Source organism: Narcine bancroftii, chromosome 6 (assembly GCF_036971445.1).
Source record: "Narcine bancroftii isolate sNarBan1 chromosome 6, sNarBan1.hap1, whole genome shotgun sequence".
NCBI lineage: Eukaryota > Metazoa > Chordata > Chondrichthyes > Torpediniformes > Narcinidae > Narcine > Narcine bancroftii.
The window spans coordinates 81414873-81436616 of record NC_091474.1 but is presented as its reverse complement, the minus strand read 5'-3'; the positions used below and the strand labels follow the sequence as shown (position 1 = coordinate 81436616).

General features: G+C 38.6%; 1 protein-coding gene across 12 annotated transcripts in view; it reads right to left on the bottom strand.

The window, feature by feature from the left end:
• The window catches only part of LOC138736277 (prolyl 4-hydroxylase subunit alpha-1-like), a 119814-nt gene that overhangs the window by 46849 nt on the left and 51221 nt on the right, over positions 1–21744 (bottom strand). For all 12 annotated transcript variants that reach the window (XR_011340191.1, XM_069885520.1, XM_069885528.1 and 9 more), the window contains exons 10-13: positions 10186–10285; positions 8929–8982; positions 4549–4614; positions 2946–3014 (exon numbers count right to left, since the gene is read on the bottom strand). Coding sequence is in view for 11 of the 12 variants with exons in the window: in XM_069885520.1 (XP_069741621.1) it covers positions 2946–3014; positions 4549–4614; positions 8929–8982; positions 10186–10285 (289 nt within the window). In the remaining variant the exon portion in view is untranslated. The remainder of the gene's footprint in view (positions 1–2945; positions 3015–4548; positions 4615–8928; positions 8983–10185; positions 10286–21744) is intronic.

Sequence of the window (21744 nt, the reverse complement as noted above, 5' to 3'; positions counted from 1 at the left end):
GGGATGTCCATTATCTCCCTCACTGTTCGCTTTAGCAATAGAACCATTGGCAGGACTGATAAGAACAGAAAATAAAATAAAAGGAATAAAAATAAAGGAGGAGTATAAAATCAGTTTATTTGCAGATGACATCATAGTATACTTAACAAAACCAGAAATATCAGTAAAGGAACTACATAAGAAATTGAAGGAGTATGGAGAAATATCGGGGTACAAGATCAACACAAATAAAAGTGAAGTGATGCCAATGAGTGATGCGGATTATACAGAATTTAAAAAAGAATCACCATTTGAATGGCAAACAAAAGCAATCTGATACCTAGATATTAGGTTAGATAATAATTTAAGCCATTTGTACAAATTATCAGGAATTGCAGGAAGATTTAGAACATTGGAAAGAATTACCACTAACGTTGATAGGGAGGGTAAATTGCATTAAAATGAATGTCTTCCCAAGGATACAATATTTATTTCAATCATTACCAATTCCTTTAACAGAGAAATTCTTTAATGAACTAAAGAGAATAATAAGGAAATTTTTATGGAGGGGGGGGGAAACAGAGGATAGCATTAGATAAATTAAGAGAGGTGGTTTGTACTTAACCAAATTTTAGAAATTATTATATAGCCGTACAATTAAGGTATTTATCAGATTTTTATCAGACAAGGGAAAAACCAGACTGGACCAAGATAGAGCCAGATAAAATAGGGGAGAAGGTACTGGAACATATACTTTATAAGTGGGATGAAAAGCTGGTAAGGTATAAAAGCTCACCAGTATTGCATCATTTACTCAGTATATGGAAGAAGATTCACTTAGAAAGGAAAAAAACAAATTACCAAATATAAAAATTATTATTGATGCAAAATCAGCTAATCCCTTTTACAATAGATAACCTTTCCTTTAGAGAATGAGAGAGAAAAGGAATTAAAAGAATAGAAAATTTTTTGGGAAATAATTTATCAACATTTGAACAAATGAAGTACAAATATGGAATAACTCATGGTACAATGTTTGCATACCATCAACTGAAAGACTACTTAAAGGATAAATTGGGAAACAGACTGAGATTACCAGAAGGAAGCAGCTTTGAATATCTGATTACAGACACAATGATAATTAAAAGATTTATAACAAACATGTACAACAAGCTGCAAGAGAAGGAAAATGATGAAATAAGCTATAAACCCAAACAAAAGTGGGAAAAGGATGTAAACGAAGATAAAAAATGAAACATGGGAAAAGTTATGTTCTGGAACTATGAAGAATATAATAAACACGTTACGCATGATACAGTATAATTGGTTACACAGGTTATATATCATGCCCCAAAAGTTAAAAAAATGGGATCCAACATTATCAGATAGATGTTTTTGCTGTAAGAAGGAAATGGGAACAACAGTACATGCAATTTAGGCATGTGAGAAAGTGAAAAAGTTTTGGGAAGATCTAAATCAGATATTAAATAAAATCAGAAAAAGCAACATACCAAAAAATCCAGAGATCTTTCTTCTAAGTAATATAAGAAGTAAAGAATTAGGCCTCAAACTGGATGAAGCGCAAAAAAGATTTATTATGATAGCCTTAGCTGCAGCAAAAAAATGTATAATGTCAACTTGGAAATCAGAAGAGAGCCTGAGAATACAGCAATAGTACATGGAAATGAATAAATGTATTCCATTGGAAAAAATAACATAATTTTAAAAAATAAAGTCCCATTATTTGAACAAATTTGGGAGCCGTACATGGAACATAACAGAGAAGGCTTGTCTTGGACCTCCACCCCCTAAAATGATAAGAAGACAAAATGACTTGATCCAGTGTGTAAAAGTAGATGACACGTTTTTCTTGTTTATTTTCATTGTGTGATGACATTGTTTAATGGTTTTATTGTATTGTATATGTTGAATGTTTATTGGTTTTGGAGGGGGGTGGGAAGGGGGGAGGGAAGGTAGGGGGGAAAAAGGGGGAGAAAATGCCACTGTGTATAATTTAAGAGGGAAATGTTTGTATGTATTTTGGTTGATATGGTTCACAGTGTGAAAAATAAAAAATTATTTAAAAAAAGCTTTGTTCTACCTTTAGATATGTTTACATAGGGGGTTCCCTTAGGGGTCAATTTCTGTTTCCTGGCATTTTCTGTGGTCCGGTTGCCATATTAAAGACATATACAGAAATTTCTATAGAAGAATAGAGCCCAACCCTATTTAAGAAAAATTGCTCTGGGATCAATCACTGACTTCAGATCATAGTTATGTTGTTCCATTCAATCTGTGCCTAAATTTGTTTGCATAATTCTCTCTTACAATGTAACCACTTTGGAACACAGTAATACAGAATAGGAACAGGCCCTTCAGCCCACAATGACCACATCAAACAATGGCAAATTTAACGACATCTTTCTGCACGTGATCCATTTCCTTGCATATTCATGTGTCCACCTAACAGATCCTAAAATAGCACACTGGATCTGCCTCCACAACTCACCTTGGCAGCCTGTTCCAAGCCCCACTGTCTGTATATAAAATACAACTTGCCCTGCATGTCTCCCCCAAGTTATTATGTATGGCCTGTACCATTTGATATTTTTACTCTTTCTATGGCCCTTCATGATTTTATAAACTCCTATCAGACCTCCCCCGCAGCCTTGGAATTTTATTCCAGCGTGATGAAATGTATCTCACTGGAATCCCACTGAACAAGAACTTGCTGATTTACTTGATTTATATTCATTCTAAACCCCAGTTACCTTGCTTTATTTAAACAACTATAAGTTAAGCAGGTAGGACTCCTGATCTTGTGAGCTGGCTGGCAGACAAACACTTCTAATGTGTGCAAGAACAAATGAGAACATGAGTGAGAGGGAGTGCACATGGGAGGCAGGGGAAGCGGGTGTTTGCACAGGCCCGTTGGTCAGAAAAGGAGATGGGAAGAATATGGATACCTTCTGTGGCCACACAGCTGCTCCAACTTCAGGGAAAACCGTGGCTCCTCCAGCTGCTACATCACTCATCTGGCAGAACAAAGGCAGAAAATTAAAATCAGACACGATCAAGTGTCAAAAATATCTTCTGCTCTGCTCAAAACACAATGAAAGCGAGCCTCAGATCTGTATGATTAACATCATCCACCTAAAATATTGTGCCTTTGTTTTAGATGTCTGATAGTTCTGAATCGGAATCTGGTTTGTGGCCTTTGGATTTGATGTTAGAAACCTATCTTCATAATTCCATTGTGTTCTCTCTGCCAATGTTGCCAGTAAAAGGAATAGCAGGATTTCTGTACGAAAAGCCACAGGCGGGAGGGGAAGGATAGTAATATAAGATACAAAGATTTTCTCAGTGATATTCTACTCTAAATTCAAATTTAATGTCATGTGCGCCATGATGCAGTGATACAGTAAAATTCTTAACCAGAATTCAAGCAACCAGCAAAAAAAATTGCAGAAAATAATAGGTCAAAAATAAATTTGTTTAAAATTGCCCCACCCCCCCCCCCCCCCCCCACCCTGCCGCTGGTTAGTTTCCCAATCATGCAATCTCAAGCAAGCAGAAAATTCATTGTTTTGTCATCTACCAATCCCCATAGGTGCTGGATATCAGGAATTTTACTGTTGTGGTTTGACAAGCAGTCCAACCAAACATCTCAAACATAATACAAGTCATAGGAATTTCGGGCAGAGTTTTACAGAAGGAGATCAAATAGTACAGAGCACGTTACTGTTGTGAGGTTCATTTAGGAGTCTGGTAAAAGCAGGAAAGAGACTGAACCTTAGTGAGTCGAACATCATCAGTGGGAGAAAAATAATGGTCACGTTTCAACTTGAACTCTTCATTCGATTGTTTGCTGGGCTTCACAGAAATGTGCACATTTATGGCACAGAAGACCTTTCTTCCCTGTCCACCTTCTGGTGGTGCACCTGATTCTGTTTTCCACAGCTCAATAAAAACCACCACTGAGATTGTACATCCATCAAAATTGTGCTGTTTTATAGAAGCTTTACGTGCAGGCCATCGTAATCATGTTAGTAGGGCATCTAAAATTCAGGTGGAGATCATTTCTTCTTCTGGAGGGAGATGCTGTTTCACCATTTTGGAAAAAGACAGCCAAACCTTTGGTCAGTTGTTCAATCCTCATATCAAATAATTTTTTTTGGATTTAGATCTCTCTTTGCTTGAAACTATGTAAGTAATAGTTTGTCAAAGAAGATTCCACAATAGCCAACAGATTGTATTTCTGAAACTAGAATTTTCACCAAACAAAGCAAACTAAAAGCTATCTGTGATAGTTTTGCTGAGGTACACGGAGAAACTACAATAAAATGTGATGACTATAAATGACTTGTGGCTAATATTTAAGGGCCTAATAGATAAAATTAATATTTATTCCTTTAATACACGGCAACCTAAAAGGTGAGGAGCGCTGGACAAAGTGGCGACTCTCTGTCTGCCTTACAGTAGACAAAAGTCAAAGAATTTCATGTGTTACATTCTAAATGTAGTATTACATGACAATAACAGAACAAACACAAAAAACGTTTTACTTACATAAAATAACCAGGTAGCAATCCTGTTTCCAGTGCCCAGCTCCTTGAAAGCATCAGGTTCATCTTTCTACAATGAAAGAAAATAATCTTTTAGAAGTTATTATATTTTAAATTTAGACAGTCAGGATGGTAACAGGCCCTTCTGGACCATGAGCTTGTGCTGTCCCAAAACCCAATTTTAACCTACACCCCTGTACATTTTAAAAGGTGTGAGGAAAACTGAGTACCTGGAGGAAACCCACACAGACAAAAGGAGAACTTAAAAACTCCTTGCAGACAACGCCAGATTCAAGCCCGGGTTGCTGGCACTGTAATTCTTCTTCTTCTTCTTCTTTGGCTTGGCTTCGCGGACGAAGATTTATGGAGGGGTATGTCCACGTCTGCTGCAGGCTCGTTGGTGACTGACAAGTCCGATGCGGGACAGGCAGGCACGGTTGCAAGGGAAAATTGGTTAGTTGGGGTTGGGTTTTTCCTCCTTTGTCTTTTGTCAGTGAGGTGGGCTCTGCGGTCTTCTTCAAAGGAGGTTGCTGCCCGCCGAACTGCGAGGCGCCAAGATGCACGGTTGGAGGCAATATCAGCCCACTGGCGGTGGTCAATGTGGCAGGCACCAAGAGATTTCTTTAAGCAGTCCTTGTACCTCTTCTTTGGTAATAACGTTGAGCTAACTGCTACACGATGTGCTGCCCATTGTAACGCCTAGATTATAGGCCATGACACTTTACTCTGCCAGTTTTGACAATGACCTAATGGTTGGAGGAGCCATATTCCTGTTAAAAATTGACAACATTCTTCATTGGTCCAAACCCTCAGTTATTAAGGGGGGGGGGGGGAGGGAGGAGGGGAGAAACATTCCATGGCTGGAAGACTCCAGATAACCAATGGTAATCTGTGGTCCCATGATCATAATGAACAGAGAATTAAAAATAATACGGTTTCAACCATTTTGAAACTTGTTACAGATGGGATGTCAAACACCAGAGTTTACTCTTTAATAACCTTAATCAGTGAAGCATCAACAAAGAGTTATTTTATACAAGAATGATTGTCAAATTTTCCTAATCAGACATTCAATTTAAAAATCAGAGCTCACTATGAATCCTACAGAAAACTTGCCAAGCATTTTAATGATTTCAAACAGATAGATCATCAAGAACAGTTCTGCAGATCAGAAACACAGCAGATCAACTAGTTATTTTTAAAAGGAGTTCTAACCACCAGAATCCAACTTCTCTGGTTACAGGACTCAATCAAATGGCTACATGATACATTATAAGAATGCAGTTGATGGCCTTGGATGTCATATTACAAATCAGGGTGTTCTGCCAGTTCCGGAGAACAAGATTCAATAGCAGACTATTATTTAGATGGGGAGAAAAGTCAAAATTTGGAGGTATAAAGGCAATTGGGAAATCTCGTGCAGGATATCCTAAAGATTAATCTCCAGGTTGCACTGGTGGTGAGGAAAGGGAATGCAATGTTGACATTCATTTCTAGAGGGATAACATACAAGAGAAGGAATGTGATGTTGAGGCTTTATAAGGCACTGATGAGACCTCACTTGGAGTAAAGGGAACAGCTTTGGGATCCTTATTTAAGAAAGGATGTGCTGGCATCAAAGAGAGTTCAGAGAAGATTCACAAGAATGATTCCTTGAATGAAGAAATTAGCACATGAGGAACATTTGACGGCTCTTGGATTGTACTCCTTGGAGTTCAGAAGAATGAAGGGGGGCACCTCATGTTGAAAGGCCTGGACAAAGTAGATGTGGCAAAGTTTCTCATGGAAGGGGTATCTTGGATAAGAGGGCACAACTTTAGGATTGAATAGCACCCATTTAAAACAGAGACGCAGAGGAATTTCTTCAGCAAGCGAGTTGTGAACCTCTAGAATTTGCTAACACAGGTGGGTGTGAAGGCCAAGTCGTTGGGTGTATTTGAGGCAGAGATTGAAAGGAATCTGAATAATCAGGATATCAATGGTTATAAGAAGGCAAAGGAGTAGGGCTGAGTGGGAGAACGGACCAGCTCATGACACTTTACTCTGTCAGTTTTGACAATGACCTAATGGTTGGAAGATGGTCTGAATAGCCTACTTCTGCTCTTGTATCTCATGATAAAACCTAAATGAACAAGATCACAGTAATTACCTAACAAATGTCTGAAATATAGCCAAGCTCTCTATTAATACGTAAATCAAGTCAATCAGCATTGGATAACATATAGATGTTATCAAGAAAAATGTCACTGCACCATAAAAATTAACTCCTTAAAAAAAGCATCGATAAAGGATCATTAGGAACGCGTTCATATGAAATGAAATAATGCAAGACCTCATAAATAATACTATGATCAAACTGTATTGGTCATTACATCTCACAAACAATATACAGAGATTGACAACACTTCAGAATACTCTCTGCAAATTAGCAAGACAAAATGGTGATGCTCACCAATTTTAAACTTGTGCAATTCTCCCTCTACTACTGCAACGTAAAAACACTTCATTCTTTCCATCTCACTCAAAATTCTGCTGCATGCTGAAAGTGGTTTCTGAAATTAGTGAGTCAAAACCATCTCCAGGATTTCCATAATTAAGAAGTCATACTTAATACTGATTCATCAAAATGAGGTTTCCAAATGTAAGGTAAAACATCATGAGATGGGACCGGAGAAGGAGTCACCCAGTACTAAGGAGTAACAGAATGCATCCTTGTACTTACAAGATAAGAGAGACATTGATGGATTGAGAGGCAGGAAGCTAGCAGGGAAAGGATAGCAACAGTTTTAGTCATTGGACAAGTAATGATATGATGATGTTCTAAGCATGTATCCAAGGGTATAAAAAATCACCATTTTGCTGATAACGGCAGAATGCATTCTCCGACTAACTTTGTTGGTCGCAAGTGTTACAATCCGGTAATAAAGAACAAAGAACCCTGATTTCGACTCAGTCTGGTGTTTGTCTCACTCATTCATGAACAATGCAGACCTAACACAAATTAGAGACACACAATTCAACAGCATGGACACAGACCATTTGGCACAACTACCACACATCTCAGCGTTTAAGACAATATTTGAATCGTTAAAATGTCATCCCAAAATGAGGGGTCAATTTGTTTGCCAATTATAAAATCTGAACCTTAACAGCAAAAGTATCAGCACTCCTCACAAGGTCCATCTGTTCAGTCCCACCTTCGGCTCTGTACAGGCTTTAAAGGGCCTGTTAAAGGAGCATACAGTGGTTTATTTTAAAATATGTTCATAAAATGTACACCTTTACTGGGTAATTTGTTTTAAAAATATTGTAGCAGCATCATTCCACTGGTCAGCGATAAGTTCCAGACTTGGAGTTGTCCTATATAGTGAGTATAGCTCAAAACTTGCATTGTAAGTGGGGTCATCTTGTACAAAGTCATATACGGTAATCCATGCTAATCAGTGAACTCCCTTGTTAACCCTGTCTGTCAGCACTTAGTAATAGAGCACAAAATAGGCCATTCGCCACAACACTTCCATGCTGACCAAGTTAGCATTGTGACCTTCTCCAATTTGTCTGCATTTGGTCCATATCCTTCTTAGCTCTTCCTGTCTATACATCTATTCAAATGTCTCTTGAACATCAACTTGGTTCTCAGCCAAAGAGTATAGATAACAGTTTCATTAAGGAGGCGACAAAGGTGGACAAGACGATAAAGGAGGCAGTTGGCATGCTTGCCTTCGTTGGTCAGGCCACTGAGTACAAAAGTTGGGAATCATGTTACAACTGCAGGAGACATTGGTGAGACCCCATGGAATTTTCTGCGCAGTTCTGGTCGCTAAGCAAAAGATATAATTTAGCTGGAAAGATGCAGAGAAGATTGATAAGGATGCTATGAGAACTGGATGGCTCGAGTTGAAAGGATATACTGGGTAGGCTGGGACGCTTTTCTCTGGAGCACCTCTTGAAGAGGTGTACAAAATCATGAGGGGCATTAATAAAGCAAATGGTAAGGGAGTATTAAACTAGGGTCAGAAAGGATTTAAAAAAAAAAACAGGGGGCTGAGAGGCAACCTTTCCCACATCAAATCTAGTGGGCATGTTGAATGAACAGCCAGAGGAAACAGAAGCAGCATGCAATTGCAATATTTAAAAGACATGATGGGTACAAGAATAAGAAAGGTTTGGAGGGATACGGGCAAATGGGACTAGCTCAAGTAGGTAATGTCTGGCGTGAACGAGTTGGACCAAGGGGCCCATTCCTGTGTTGTATCGCCCTGCTGCAATTACTGCTCTACCAAAGCAAAAACATTGTACTGAAGCAACTTCTGTAACACTGCCCATCCGAGTCAATTGGCTACTGGTAATAAATGGAGAAAAAGATGTGAAAAATCAAACTCACCCGTCCAAAATCAAAATGAGGCTCGTACTGACCCCCAACTCCATAATTGGCCACCTGTACAAAATGAGGTTACATGTAGAACCAGTCAAACAATGATCAATAGTTTTTTTTAAATCTCAACACAATTCACAGCATTAAGGTATGGTGAAATGTGTATTTACATTAGGTGGCACAAAGGCTAAAAAGTCCATAGCTCTGTCAAAGGCTTTAAAAATTTTTTTAAATTTAGACATACAGTATGGTAACAGGCTATTTCGGCCCACAAGTCCATGCTGCCCGATTTATCCCCAATTAACCTACACCTCCGATACGTTTTGAACAGTGGGAGGAAACCAGAGCCCCCAGGAAAAACCCATGCAGGCATGGGAAGAATGTACAAACTCCTTACAGACAGTGTAGAATTCGACGTTGGTCTGGTCCCTATCTCTGGTGCTGTAAAGGCGTTGCGCTATCCGCTACGCCAACTGTACTTCTTTGAACTGGGATTGGAATTTATGCCTCAGTGAATTTTAATTCCACTATTGCCAACAAAATCCGACAACTTGCCCCTCCACAGCTCGTCACAGATTTTTCTTTTGTATTAGGTACTTCATTTATGTTGTAATGTAATGCTAGTGGTTGAGGAAACAATGGAATGTGGTGAATTCTGGTGAAAGATTTTCAACAGAATTAAACTAAGGAATACTGTAGCCCAGCCATTCTCAACATTTTTTTTTTGTCTGGCCCCTTGGAACTCTGCTCAAAATTTATGGGCCCCCTTCCCTGGGAAGCAGTCAAGTTTACTTGGTTTCTTCCATACTTCTCTCCCATTGACTACATATTTTTTTTAATGATTTTGAGTCTGTGCCGCCGCCCCCCCCCCCCCCCCCCTTAAATGTACTGTGGTGGTGGGGCAGGTTGCTGTATAGTCCCTGCTCAGAGTAGCTGCTCTGGACTTCTAACTCCAGAGACACTGCCTAACCTTTTGAGTACTTCCACATTGCTTTCTATTATTTATACCTTCCAGAATCTATGGACTGAAGCCAATTTTGGTTATAGATTCAGCTTTCCAATTCTTTCCTTAATTATTTGCACAAAGGAGTGCCTTAACTTGATGGTGCTCTGTTACAGAGTATAGCAATATTGTATTCCACTTTTTTTTTCGTGTAAATCCACACCAAGTGTGTGATGGTAACTTAGATAAATACTTTTCTATTCACAAGTACCTAATCTCAATTCTACAAGATCTTTTTGCTCAACATTTAGTTCTGCACTTACCTGCAGCTCTTCTGCTGTAGAAACATCAAGCCCTGTGAGATCTTGTATCCGCTGGTTAATACGACTTATTACAGGATCCTCATAACCTGACAACCAAGCACTGAGAAGAGGCAAAAATGTATTCATTAATACATTGCATCTCTTCACAGACATCCTTAATGTTGCCATCAAAACACATTTCCTATCAGTGTTCTCAAGTCATTAGTTTGCCGTTACTTCAAACACCTCCTATGGCAAGCTTTGGATTAGAACAAAAATCATAAAATAATTATTTTAGAATAAGTTCCTCAATATCATAAGATCTTCCTCTGCATTTTATAATAACCACTGCTTGCCATGTCTGCAGTGGTTGGTTCATGGACAAGAAATCCTGATGAACACAGATTTTTCTTACAGCAACATTACTGCATGACCAACTCTTCTGGATGTGCCCTCACAAGCAATGAGCACCACAAGGACAATTTCATATTTTCTAAAATCTGTGCTAACACCAGTCCCATCCCTTCATGCATTGCCTTGTAAATTCTTTGTTGTTTGTCAATTAATTTCCCTCCTTGCTCCAATTCTCCCAGCACTCACCTCCATTGAGGGAAATTTTTCAAGTCAATTAACAAACCAATCAGCCTGTTTTTTGTTTGTAATGAGGAAGGGACATCCTACAGTCACACGAGAACATGTGAACTCTACACAGATGGCACTGGAGGTCAGGATCAGTTGAGGGTTACTGAAACTCGAGGTAGAAATGGGATGTGCTATTTCCACAATACTGTCCAAACACTCAGACAACACTTGTGGCACTAGCATTCATATCATGTCTACATTTATGGCTGTGACAATCAATATGCAAAGATAATCTGGAATGTTAACCAGTCTTTACTGAACTATGTGGGTATGGGGAGCAAACAGGAAAAACAACACATTTAGTTGAAGCAGTAGAAATAGGTCCTCTAAAGTTTAATCACATTCAAAATAAACCCCAGAAAATTATAATTTCCTAATCACATTCAAAATAAACCCCAGAAAATTATAATTTCTTAATAGAGATCAACACCTTCACTCTAATTAACTCTTTACTTTCGATGGCAAGCGGTGATGTTGCTGTGTCATCCTTTTCCTGCTCAGCTTTTACTGAACAGACTGAATTCAAAATAATTGGAATAATTTAATTGTCTCACTATGTTCAATAAGAAAGGGATCCGCTCACAATGAATGTTCAATGACAAATTTCACGTCACCTCCCCAACCATAACTTGTCTGGTTACAAATGGTTCTCGACCCAACTCTATGTAATAATCTGCCCAATATATTGGATTATAATTTGGGTGTCAACTTGATTTAATGGTGCAGTTTTCTACTGAGTTGGAAGCTTGTGACCGAAATCTTGTTGGAGAATTCTCTTGGGAGAGCACTGTACTGCTGGAAGCTCCAAGCATTTAATTTTGCTCGACAAGTGATGCTATGACATTTAAAGTAAAATGCTGTTGTTACTGTCTGAGCTCACATGAAATAAAACTACCTGCTCTTACAACTTGGCACAGAAGATAATACAGCACTATTCGGAAGTGAGTTCTGTTAGGTCAAGGCTAATTATCTCTTAATCAAGAGCAATGTGATAAGGCTATTATATACATCTATCATGCTGGTGTTTGAATTACAACAATGACTACATTAGAAAAAGGACCTTTCTTGGAGTGAAGCACACAAAATGAGCCCAAGATGTATGCTTGCTATAGAATAAAAATTAAGCTGACAATGTGTACAACCTTCTCCAAAACAGGAGAAATAGCATACATTTCAGACAGAAACACTGTGTAATTGAATTGGAATTAAACATCACCATCACACTACCCGTTCAGGGCAAAGCAAGAGCACTAAAAAGTAAACATCAAACATTATGCTCAATACAAGAAATGCATTGCAAACAAACTATTTGGCAAGAGGAACTTCAGAGGTACTTACTGCACATTTGTTTAAAAAAACTATTCTTATCCAGATACCTGGAACCACTCAGAGCCATCAAAAATATGTGGAATTTTCAAATAAACCAAGTGCCAGCATAAATAAATCACTGCTTTTTACCACTCTAAACTGACCTTAGAATTTGCTTGATAATTAATAATTCAGATACAAGATTCCACATGTTATGGGGGTCAATTATGACTCACCATCTTATTTTATAATTTTACTCTAATGTAATTCAATTGTCTGACTTCTATATGATGAGAAATAAAAGAAAAACAGAGGTAAAAAAAATTAATTCAAGGAACATGGAAAAGATACAAATCAGACAATTGAATTACATTGCAGTAAAATTATAAAGTAAGATAGTGAGTCATAAATGACCCCCATCTGGCAAAGCGGTTAGTTAAGGGGTTTGAGTTTTTCTCTGCTACTATTTCATTCTTTCCTTTTTCTAATATTATTAGTTTTTTTCCAAAAAATGTACATACTATTTAGAATATTAATTACAGATATGATTTATGTTAGTGATATACGGAATATCTTATTTAGTCTGTGTAAATGTCCGTACTGTCTTATTGAATTGTACCCTTTTTGTTTGTAAAAGTTCTTTATTAAAATCAATAAAACAATTTGTAAAAAGAATTTGCTTGTAATAAGCTCAATCAAAATTAAAGGAGTGGAGGAGGGGGAGTGGAGAATGGGTGGCATTTTTTTGGATTAATATCTTGAATGTGAAGCAGTTCAACAACATGGTTTCCTCAAGAGAAACTTTAAAACCTCAAAATAGTAAAGGAACATTGAATAATCTAATGAAAATGATGGCAGAGTTAATTTTGGTTAAATTAAGCAGGTTAATTTTGCATCTAATTTTGGGAATTAACAATGCTATGTTAGCTGAAGGTGTTACCATCTTTATGGTACAAATATTTATTTCCACTTGTAATTATTTACCCATCTTTCATATTTACTATCTTTATGTGTCATGGAATATTGCATTAATTTTAATTTGCCCTCCCGTTGTTGATGTATCGTGCATAACTGTGAAGCTACAGCAAGAATTTTGGTACTTATGTATATGACAATAAATTCTCATTCTCAATCTAACAGTATTCCTTTGTCTATATTTCATCTTAAGCTCTCTGCCAATTGATCCGGCTAGCCTTATTAATTCCAAACCCATAGCTATAGTTTATGTATTATTCCACTGTTTGAGCTTGTCACAGCATGTTTTTGTGAGTCTCATTGGTAACTAAATGTTCAAGCCACACCACGAGAATCTGCTTTAATCCATACATCAATAAAGACCTTGGTTTTTAAATAGCTCCAGTCCCAAGACCATGGGGTGGCACGTTAGTCTAGCGGTTAGCACAACACTGTTACAGTGCCAGCGATCGGGACCAGGGTTTGAATCCTGCACTGTACATTCTCCCTGTGTCTGCATGTGTTTTCCCTGGGGGCACCAGTTTCCTCTCACCATTTAAAATGTCCCAGGGGTGTAGGTTAATTGGTGGCATAGGTTCGTGAGCCAAAAAAACGACTCCATAGTGAACACTGAAGCAACTCTCAAAGAATAAATGCTTGCATTTCCATGAGCAAATGACATATGCACTTTTATCCAAAAATGTTCACAAAATTACTTGACTTCTATGACAATTGAAGCAATCCTTATAGTGATGTATGACAGTTGGTTGTGGCCTCTGAATGAATTTATCGCCATCAGGAGTAGGAGGAAGAGTAAAAGCAAAATTAATAGAACATTTTGAGGGAAAGACAAGCAAAAGGAAATGCATCTGGTGGCATATAGAAAGATAGTTCTTTTAAATGGATCTCTGCACTGATAGTTGCCTGTAATTTTATAGACTGAAATTAAACCATAAACACTAAGGAGAAAGAATGTTATGCAAAGTTCTTGTCCATTCCAACACACCCACAGTTAGAAAATACTTGTATATACATCATACAATTAATGTTGCATTTCCATATCAATGGGGTTAATTGGTCCTAAACAGGGTTGTGGGTTGGAGATGGGAGCTGCTGTTCAGAAGATGGGAAGTAAAGAAGGCAATTGGGAAGAAGGGTGGTTAGGAAAAGGCATCAGATGATTTTTAAAAATGTAGTTTGTAGGTCATACCCAAAAAGTTGATTTGTGAAGGTGGGAAAAGTTAGAATAGAGAATTCTCAGGAAATGTATTCAATATTCAGTTATTGAATTGGCTTGAAATGACATTATTTTGGAGGTGAGCAAATGGGATGCTCTTTGAGACTCCGGCATATACAGTAATTGCTATGTGAGCACAGATCATACAAGTTCATTAAAGGCCTAGCAATGGAGGATATGATTCATACCAAATTTCAACATCTAGGTACATTGAGGCTAGACAGCTAGTTTATACGAGTTGTGTAATGAGCAAATATGCATGTTCATGGGTGAGTTTGTGGTGATAAGAATGACTCTGCGAACAAAGAATTTGTTCATGAGAAGATAATTATTTAAGGCTGCAGACTTCAACATTCTTTCTTGAGTTCCCCCCTGGCTACTGTACAATTCTCCTGAGCCCTTCTTGACTTTTGTTTCCAAAACTATGCATGCTTCCTACTTCCTCTTGACTAGCTCTCCCACTTGTCCACATTGTTCCTTTACCATATTATCTTTTCACTGTCTCAGTGGGACAAAAAAAGGACAGCACGGTTAGCTGTTACTGTGCCAGTGACTGGGATTCGAATCCCGTGCTGTAAAGAATGTACATTCTCCCTGTGTCTGCATGGGTTTCCCCCGGGTGCTCCAGTTTCCTCCCACCATTCAAGCTGTATATCTAAATTCAGAAAGATTTAAAAATGTTTAAAAAAAATATTGAAAAGTTGCACTCCCATCAAAGTAACGTCTGAATCCTTCCAGTTCCACAATGCAGCCCTGCTCTTTTTGCTATGGACCCCATTGCTCGGATTGGTTTTCAGGCTCTGAAGTGAATAGTCTCTAAGGGTTTTAAATTAAAAAAAAATAAACAATGTCAAGTCCCTGGCTGAATAAACTGCTGTTGTGGACGAAGGAAGTTTCCATTCTTTGTTTATTTCAAAGGTCAATGCTTTTGATTCAAGTAGAATCAGGTTTTCTTTTTCAGCTACTTTTCACAGCTGCTTAAATTATTTCCCAAGTTTTCTGAGCTTGAACCGCATGCATAGACATGTAGCAGAGCCCAACTACGGTGCCAAATACAAACTCCTCTGTGCTCACTGATATTCCATCTGCAATCTATCTGCAATAAGCAGAAATGCTCATTCATAGCAACTCTGGTGTGTATATTAGAATTCTTGCCATCTTTAAACTACATTCAGTAACCTTTGCAGGAAAAAAACAGCTCACTAAAACGATCTTATAGGACAATAAAAGTAAAAACACAATGCTGAAGAAACTCAATTAGGGCAAAAACCTATCATCTCCCACCCTCACCACCCCTCCCTCCCCACTTTTGTTCTGACATCTGTCAAGTTCCCCCACACCTGAGACATTAGTTTTGTTCTTTATCTTTGGCATATAAAGTGCAGTTTAACCTGCTGAGTTTTTCCAGCATTGTTTTCACTTCAACCACTGGGTCTGCAGACTTTTGTGCTTTATTCCTTATTACCATTGAAAGGGGGAGGAGTGGCATTGCTCATCAGGGAAAATATCACAGCTGTGCTCAGACAGGACAGACTGGAAGAGCTGAGGAACGGGAAAAAATATGACCACACTAGTTGGGTGGTTCTTGCAATCTCCTGACGACAAGGAACCGAAACTCACCACACACACAAATCTGTCAAAAGGGTCTTACTGATAACTCATCACTGGACAACCAAAACCCATGTCTCTGTAGTTTGTATCAGCCTTTGATATCCCTAACAAAGAGATAAAATGAAAACCTATTTTTTAAAAATGTGATCCAGGTGAAGAAACTGGGATTAAAACAAGGTACAGCACTTCCCAGGATTGGGCCACAAAGGACAATAGTTTAACTAAGGAGTGTTTTGCTTTTGTACTGTGAAGGATTGGAGCTCTGTGGCAATCTTTATTTTGAACTTCTGCCTTCAATAACAGTGTGGGAGGGGTTGGGAGGCAGGGGTGCAAGACTAATGTAACTCATTCAATTTCAAAATACAACATAAATATTAAAATCTCTACTCTAAAAGCATATTTAAAAAAAATACAAACATGGAGTGTGAGCTAGACAATTTATTATCCCCAATCCTTTTCTCTAATGGGCTTTCCAGCAAGACTGGAGTTATATTTTATTAGCTCATTGTTACCGCATGGTTGCTTTTGGGAACTCATCTCAAATATAAACCAAGAAAATTTAAAAGAAACCAGCTGTGCAGATTTTTAAAGTAAAATTTCTGGATCAGGGTAAATTGATCCAGCAATCAATCGATCCAGAGTCCATAAACAAGTTATTCTACCACAGGTTATCATCCTTGATCCCCTCTCTTAAAGTAAACTCCTGAGTTGCTTTACTGTTGGTGCAAGACCAAAGTTACACACACATGCAGCTTGAAAATTCCCTGTGGGATGAGGGCAATTCCAAACTAAACTTGAGAAGTCCTGATGATGAAGGTATAGGATAAATATAGTTATTTCCAGTTGAAAGCCATAGATTACTTTGGAATTGCCAATGTGAGATTAATTTATTGAGCACATGCAGTACAAACATCCCATTCAATGCAACAAGGAGCTAAAATGACAAAATTCAATTTTACATAGGACACTACAGCACTGTACAGGCCCTTTGGCCCTCAATGTTGTGCTGACCCATATTCCTTTTAAGAAAGTACTAAACCCCTCCTATCCCATAACCCTGTTTTGCATTCATCCATGTGCCTGCCTAAGAATCTCTTAAATGTTTCAGCCTCCAACTCTATGTGTAAAAAAAAAACCCTGAGGTCTCTCCTAAACTTCCCTCTCTTAACTTTGTACATTGGTGTTTGCTGATCCAGCCCTAGGAAACAGGTGCTGGCTGTCTACCTGATCTATGCCTCTCAAAATCTTGTACACCTCCAGCAGGTCTCTCTCATCCTTCTTCACTCCCAAGTGAAAAGTCCCAGCTCTGCTAATCTTGCCTCATAAGGACTGGTTTCCCAATCCAGGCAGAATCCTGGTAAATCTCCTCTGCACCCTCTCCATACCTCCACATCCTTCCTATAATGAGGTAACCCGAACTGAACACAATATTAAGTGTGGTCTTAATAAAAATTTCTAGAGTTGGAACATGTTCTCTCTACTCCTGAATTCAATCCCCCTATTAATGAAGCCCAGCATCCTATAGGCCTTCTTAACTACCCTATCAACCTGTGCAGTGACCTTGAGGGATGTATGGATTTGAACCCCCAAGGTCCCGCTGTTCATCCACACTAAGTATTAACACTGCACTCAGCCTTCTGGTTTGTCCTTCTAAAATGCATCACCTCACACTTATCCAGAATTGAACTCCAACTGCTGCTTTTCTGCCCAACTCTGCATCCTGTCTACATCCTCTTGTAACCTCCCTTGGAGGGTGGAGATGCATAAAAGTTCATTCACTCTTATGTCTTTGGTCCAAATTTTTTTGAAAAATAAATTTTGTTCACCATAAATTATTTACAAAAAAGAAAACCATTCAAAGTCTTTTCACACTCATAATGTCAGTCTTATCTCTACATTCCCTTCAATGCACGTTGTTACATTTGTTCTCTAAATACATCATGACCACCCTGTGGCACCTTGTCATTTCTCCCCAGTCTGTTGGTTGAAGGACTCCCTTTGATCCTAGCCCTTAAATGCTTGCTATTGGGAGGACTAGACTGTGGTCCTTCCCTACTGCACTCTCAGGTTGACTGCACCAAGCCTCAGAGTGCCCCTCATCACTTACTCCTGCAGCCTAGCATTCCTGGACCAACAGTTTTTGGGCAGACCAAATTGCATCTTTATAGCGTTGATGGCCTTCCAGCAGTAATGGATGTCTGACTCTTAGTGCATCCCCAGGACCAACCCATAGATCTGACATGCTGCCACTGGGGATGAACCGTGACAGGGACCCTTGCATCCTTCTCCACGTACTCTGAAAATCTGCATTCAGCAAAGAGGTGGGTGACTGTCTCCACTCCACCAAAGTCATCTTGAGGACAAAAACTGTTCTCAACCTTTTCTTTCCCCCCACCCACATACCACTTTACGCAAAGGATGCCATCATAGGTGCTCTATGGTTAAAAAGGGATTATTTAAGGTGTATTTAAAGCTACTGACTAGATGAAGTAAATAGACACCCTGCTGCAGCAAAAATCCTTTCTGTCACACTTTTTTCAAAATTAAACAAACCATCCTTAAAAATGATCAGAGAAAACAACATTTATTTGCCTGATCTGGAGGTTATGCAGAGCGGCGCCTCAGTGGGCCACTGTAGGCAGGGCAACTGTTGCCCATCAACATGAAAACATAAATATGTGGCAAACAATGGCCGTCTTCATTACCCATAATCCCCCATGCAGCTGGAACTGCTCTAGGAAACACAGTGGTTCTACCTGCGTGGGGGATTATGGTTAACGAAGTTGGCCATTGATCATTCTTAGAGGCCAGGACTGCGGGAGACAGAACTAGCAAATAGCACACCCTCTGACCAACCCCCGACAGCAGAGCTCTCTCTTGGGGACAGGGTGACTGGTGGGGGAGGGAGGGAGGCATACCCAACAAGATTTAGGCTGGTTGGTTGGAGGGATGGTGGTGGAGGGAGAAGCAAATTTGTCCACAAGCGTAAGGCAAGGCTGTTTACCATAGCTCACCTCCCTATTAAAAAAAACTGCCCCTTCAGATCCTTTTAAATCTTCTCCCTCTCTCCTAAAACCTATACCTTCCAGCTTTAGTCTCCAGAAAAAAGACCGACTATCCACCTTATCTATGCCCTCAATTCTATAATTTATAATTACTGTGAAGATGTACTCAAATTTTCGAGAATCTGGACAGATCCTTCAATGTATTCGCATTAACACACAAAGAAAGGTATATAGCAAATAAAGAAAATTTTTAAAAATCATTTTCCTCCTGTTATATTCCACAAGACGCTTCCTAGAAAGCTGAACAATGTGCTTTATCACACATCAGTAATTTTGTCAAGACTCAACATATTTTTGACCAACAGTCAAAAAAACATTCCTGAATCTAAAATAAAAAGACAGATGGGCATGAGGAATTTGGATTTGTGTCCAAGTTTAAAGCCAGTGGGAATTTTTCAGTGTCATGAAACCTTAACTCAAATTCTCTCTTCGCAGATGCCACCTGATCTGACAAGTATTTCAGCAATTTTTTTAACTTCAAGTGCATGCCTCACTTGGTTTGTTATTTCTAGAATAACAGGTTGGACAGTCAATCTATTCATTTTGTGGGAGAATGATTATGATACTGGAATTTTTAAAAAAAGGACATCGCAATTTTATTCATGCAGAGTTTGATAAAGAAAAAGGGCCAAACTAAACAGGCTTTCAAAGTCACAGATCATTCCAAAGTGTCTTGAATCCAATTTAACATAGTCATTGTTGAAATGTAAAAAACCATTGATTGTTACACAAAACAAGGTCCCAAACTAGAAGGTGAAGTTGACAGAGGTGATTAATTGGAAAATTGGGGAGAACAACTGGCTTTTCAGAAAAAAGTGCAATGAAACCTTTTACAATACCTCCATAATGTTTGAGCGAAAGACACCTTTTTTCCTTTATTTGCCTCTGTGCTCCAGTTTTAACTTTGCAATCAAACAATTCACACGTAATTAAAGTGCACATTCTAGATTTTATTCAGGGTTATTTATATACATTTTGGATTGAACATGCAGAAATTGCAGCACTTTTTATACATAGTGCCTTCATTTCAGGGCACCAAAATGTTTGGGACATTTGGCTTCACAGGTGTTTGTGATTACTCAGGTATTTTTAATTGCTTCACTGGTGCAGGTATAAGAGAGCTAGGCTTGCTTTGAAGCTTTTGATGACCTTTGGAGTCTTCAGGAGGCAGGAGTGAATATGTCCGCAGAAGACCATGAAAAGAAATACAGAGACCGCACTGCAAGATGCAAACCACTAGTTAGCCACAGAAAGGATGGCCAGATTTCAGGTACTTCGCCTGCAGAATTCTGAAAAAGGTCTCATGGATTGATGAGACCAAGATTAACGTGTATCAGAGTGTGGAGGTGTAAAAGAACTGATCCAAAGCATACCACCTTTGCCATAGTTTGAATCTTGCAGTGTAGTGTCTGTCTTTCAGTTCCTGAAGATAATAGTCGTTGACACATCCACACCCGTCTGCTGAAGAGTGTTTCTGATCTGTCGGACACAAGTTTGGGTATTTCTTTTCATTAGGATGAGAATTCTTCTACCTTCAGCAGTGGAGATCTTTCTTGGAGATTATTGAGCGCATCAGTACACTCTTCCTTTTCAATGATGTTCTTACTTTTTGCCAGCCTCATAATGGCTTCTTTAACTTTAGCTGGCACACAACTCGTCCTCATTTTGAAAAAATGGCAACTACAGACTCCAAAGGTAATCGAAAAGCCTCGCTCTCTTCTACCTGCACAAACGAAGCAATTAAACATATCTGAGTACTCACAAACACCCGTGAAGCCAAATATCCCAAACATTATGGTGCCCTGTCATGAAGGGACGATGTATAAAAAGTGCTCATGGTCAAACCAAAATGTATACAAATAACCATGAATAAAATCTGAGATGTACACTTTAATTATATATGAATTGTTTGATAACAAATTTAAAACTGTGGAGTACAGGGGAAAATAAAGGAAAAAAGTGCCTCTGTTCCAAACATTATGGAGGGCACTGTATATCTGTTGGTGCCATATCAAGACACGTCTCTGATACAAACGGAGTCAAAGCATTTTAAGAAAACTTCAGCTTCTGGAGGCCAAGGGGATATTTAATAGTTAATAAATGAAAAAACAGCAGTGGAAAATGTGAGGAATCTTTGTGTTATGTGTTAAGTGTCCAGTTGCATGCAACAAATGGAGTTTTGATTTCATTACAGATCGGAAACTTGGTGCCGACTTATCCTGAGCATACTATGCATCCTGTAACTTGATATGGCACCAACTCCTTTCCAAGAGACAATGTTGTCTCAATGGGCTGAAGAGTCTTTGTTTTGTTTAATTCTACTCTATACCTTTTAGTCAAGCAACCCAGCAAATAAATTGGCAGAACCATGATCTCTTCACACTAGCAATAAATCCCATACTTCCCTAGCTAATGGCAGAGTTCACTCTCTTGGTTTAAAGATTTTTACTGTTGTATAGGCTCTACACCCTGTAATTACGGTTCCTTCTGGCTATAAAACAAAAATTGAGTAAGGTTTTTTAAATATATATATTTTTTAAAAGTGTAAATAAAATTCAAAAATCTGGATTCCTGAAATCTGGATCACCCGAGAATCCTGGCTTCCCAACTTTTTAAATTTAATAGGTCTTTGTGTGTGCTTGCAAAAGTGCCATAGATGCTCAGAAGTCGCGGAAACAAATGAATATTTCTTTTTTAAAAACGTTGTCTTTTATATGAAAGAATGTTTTGTTAATAAACTATCAAAATTGACGTGTTCATCTC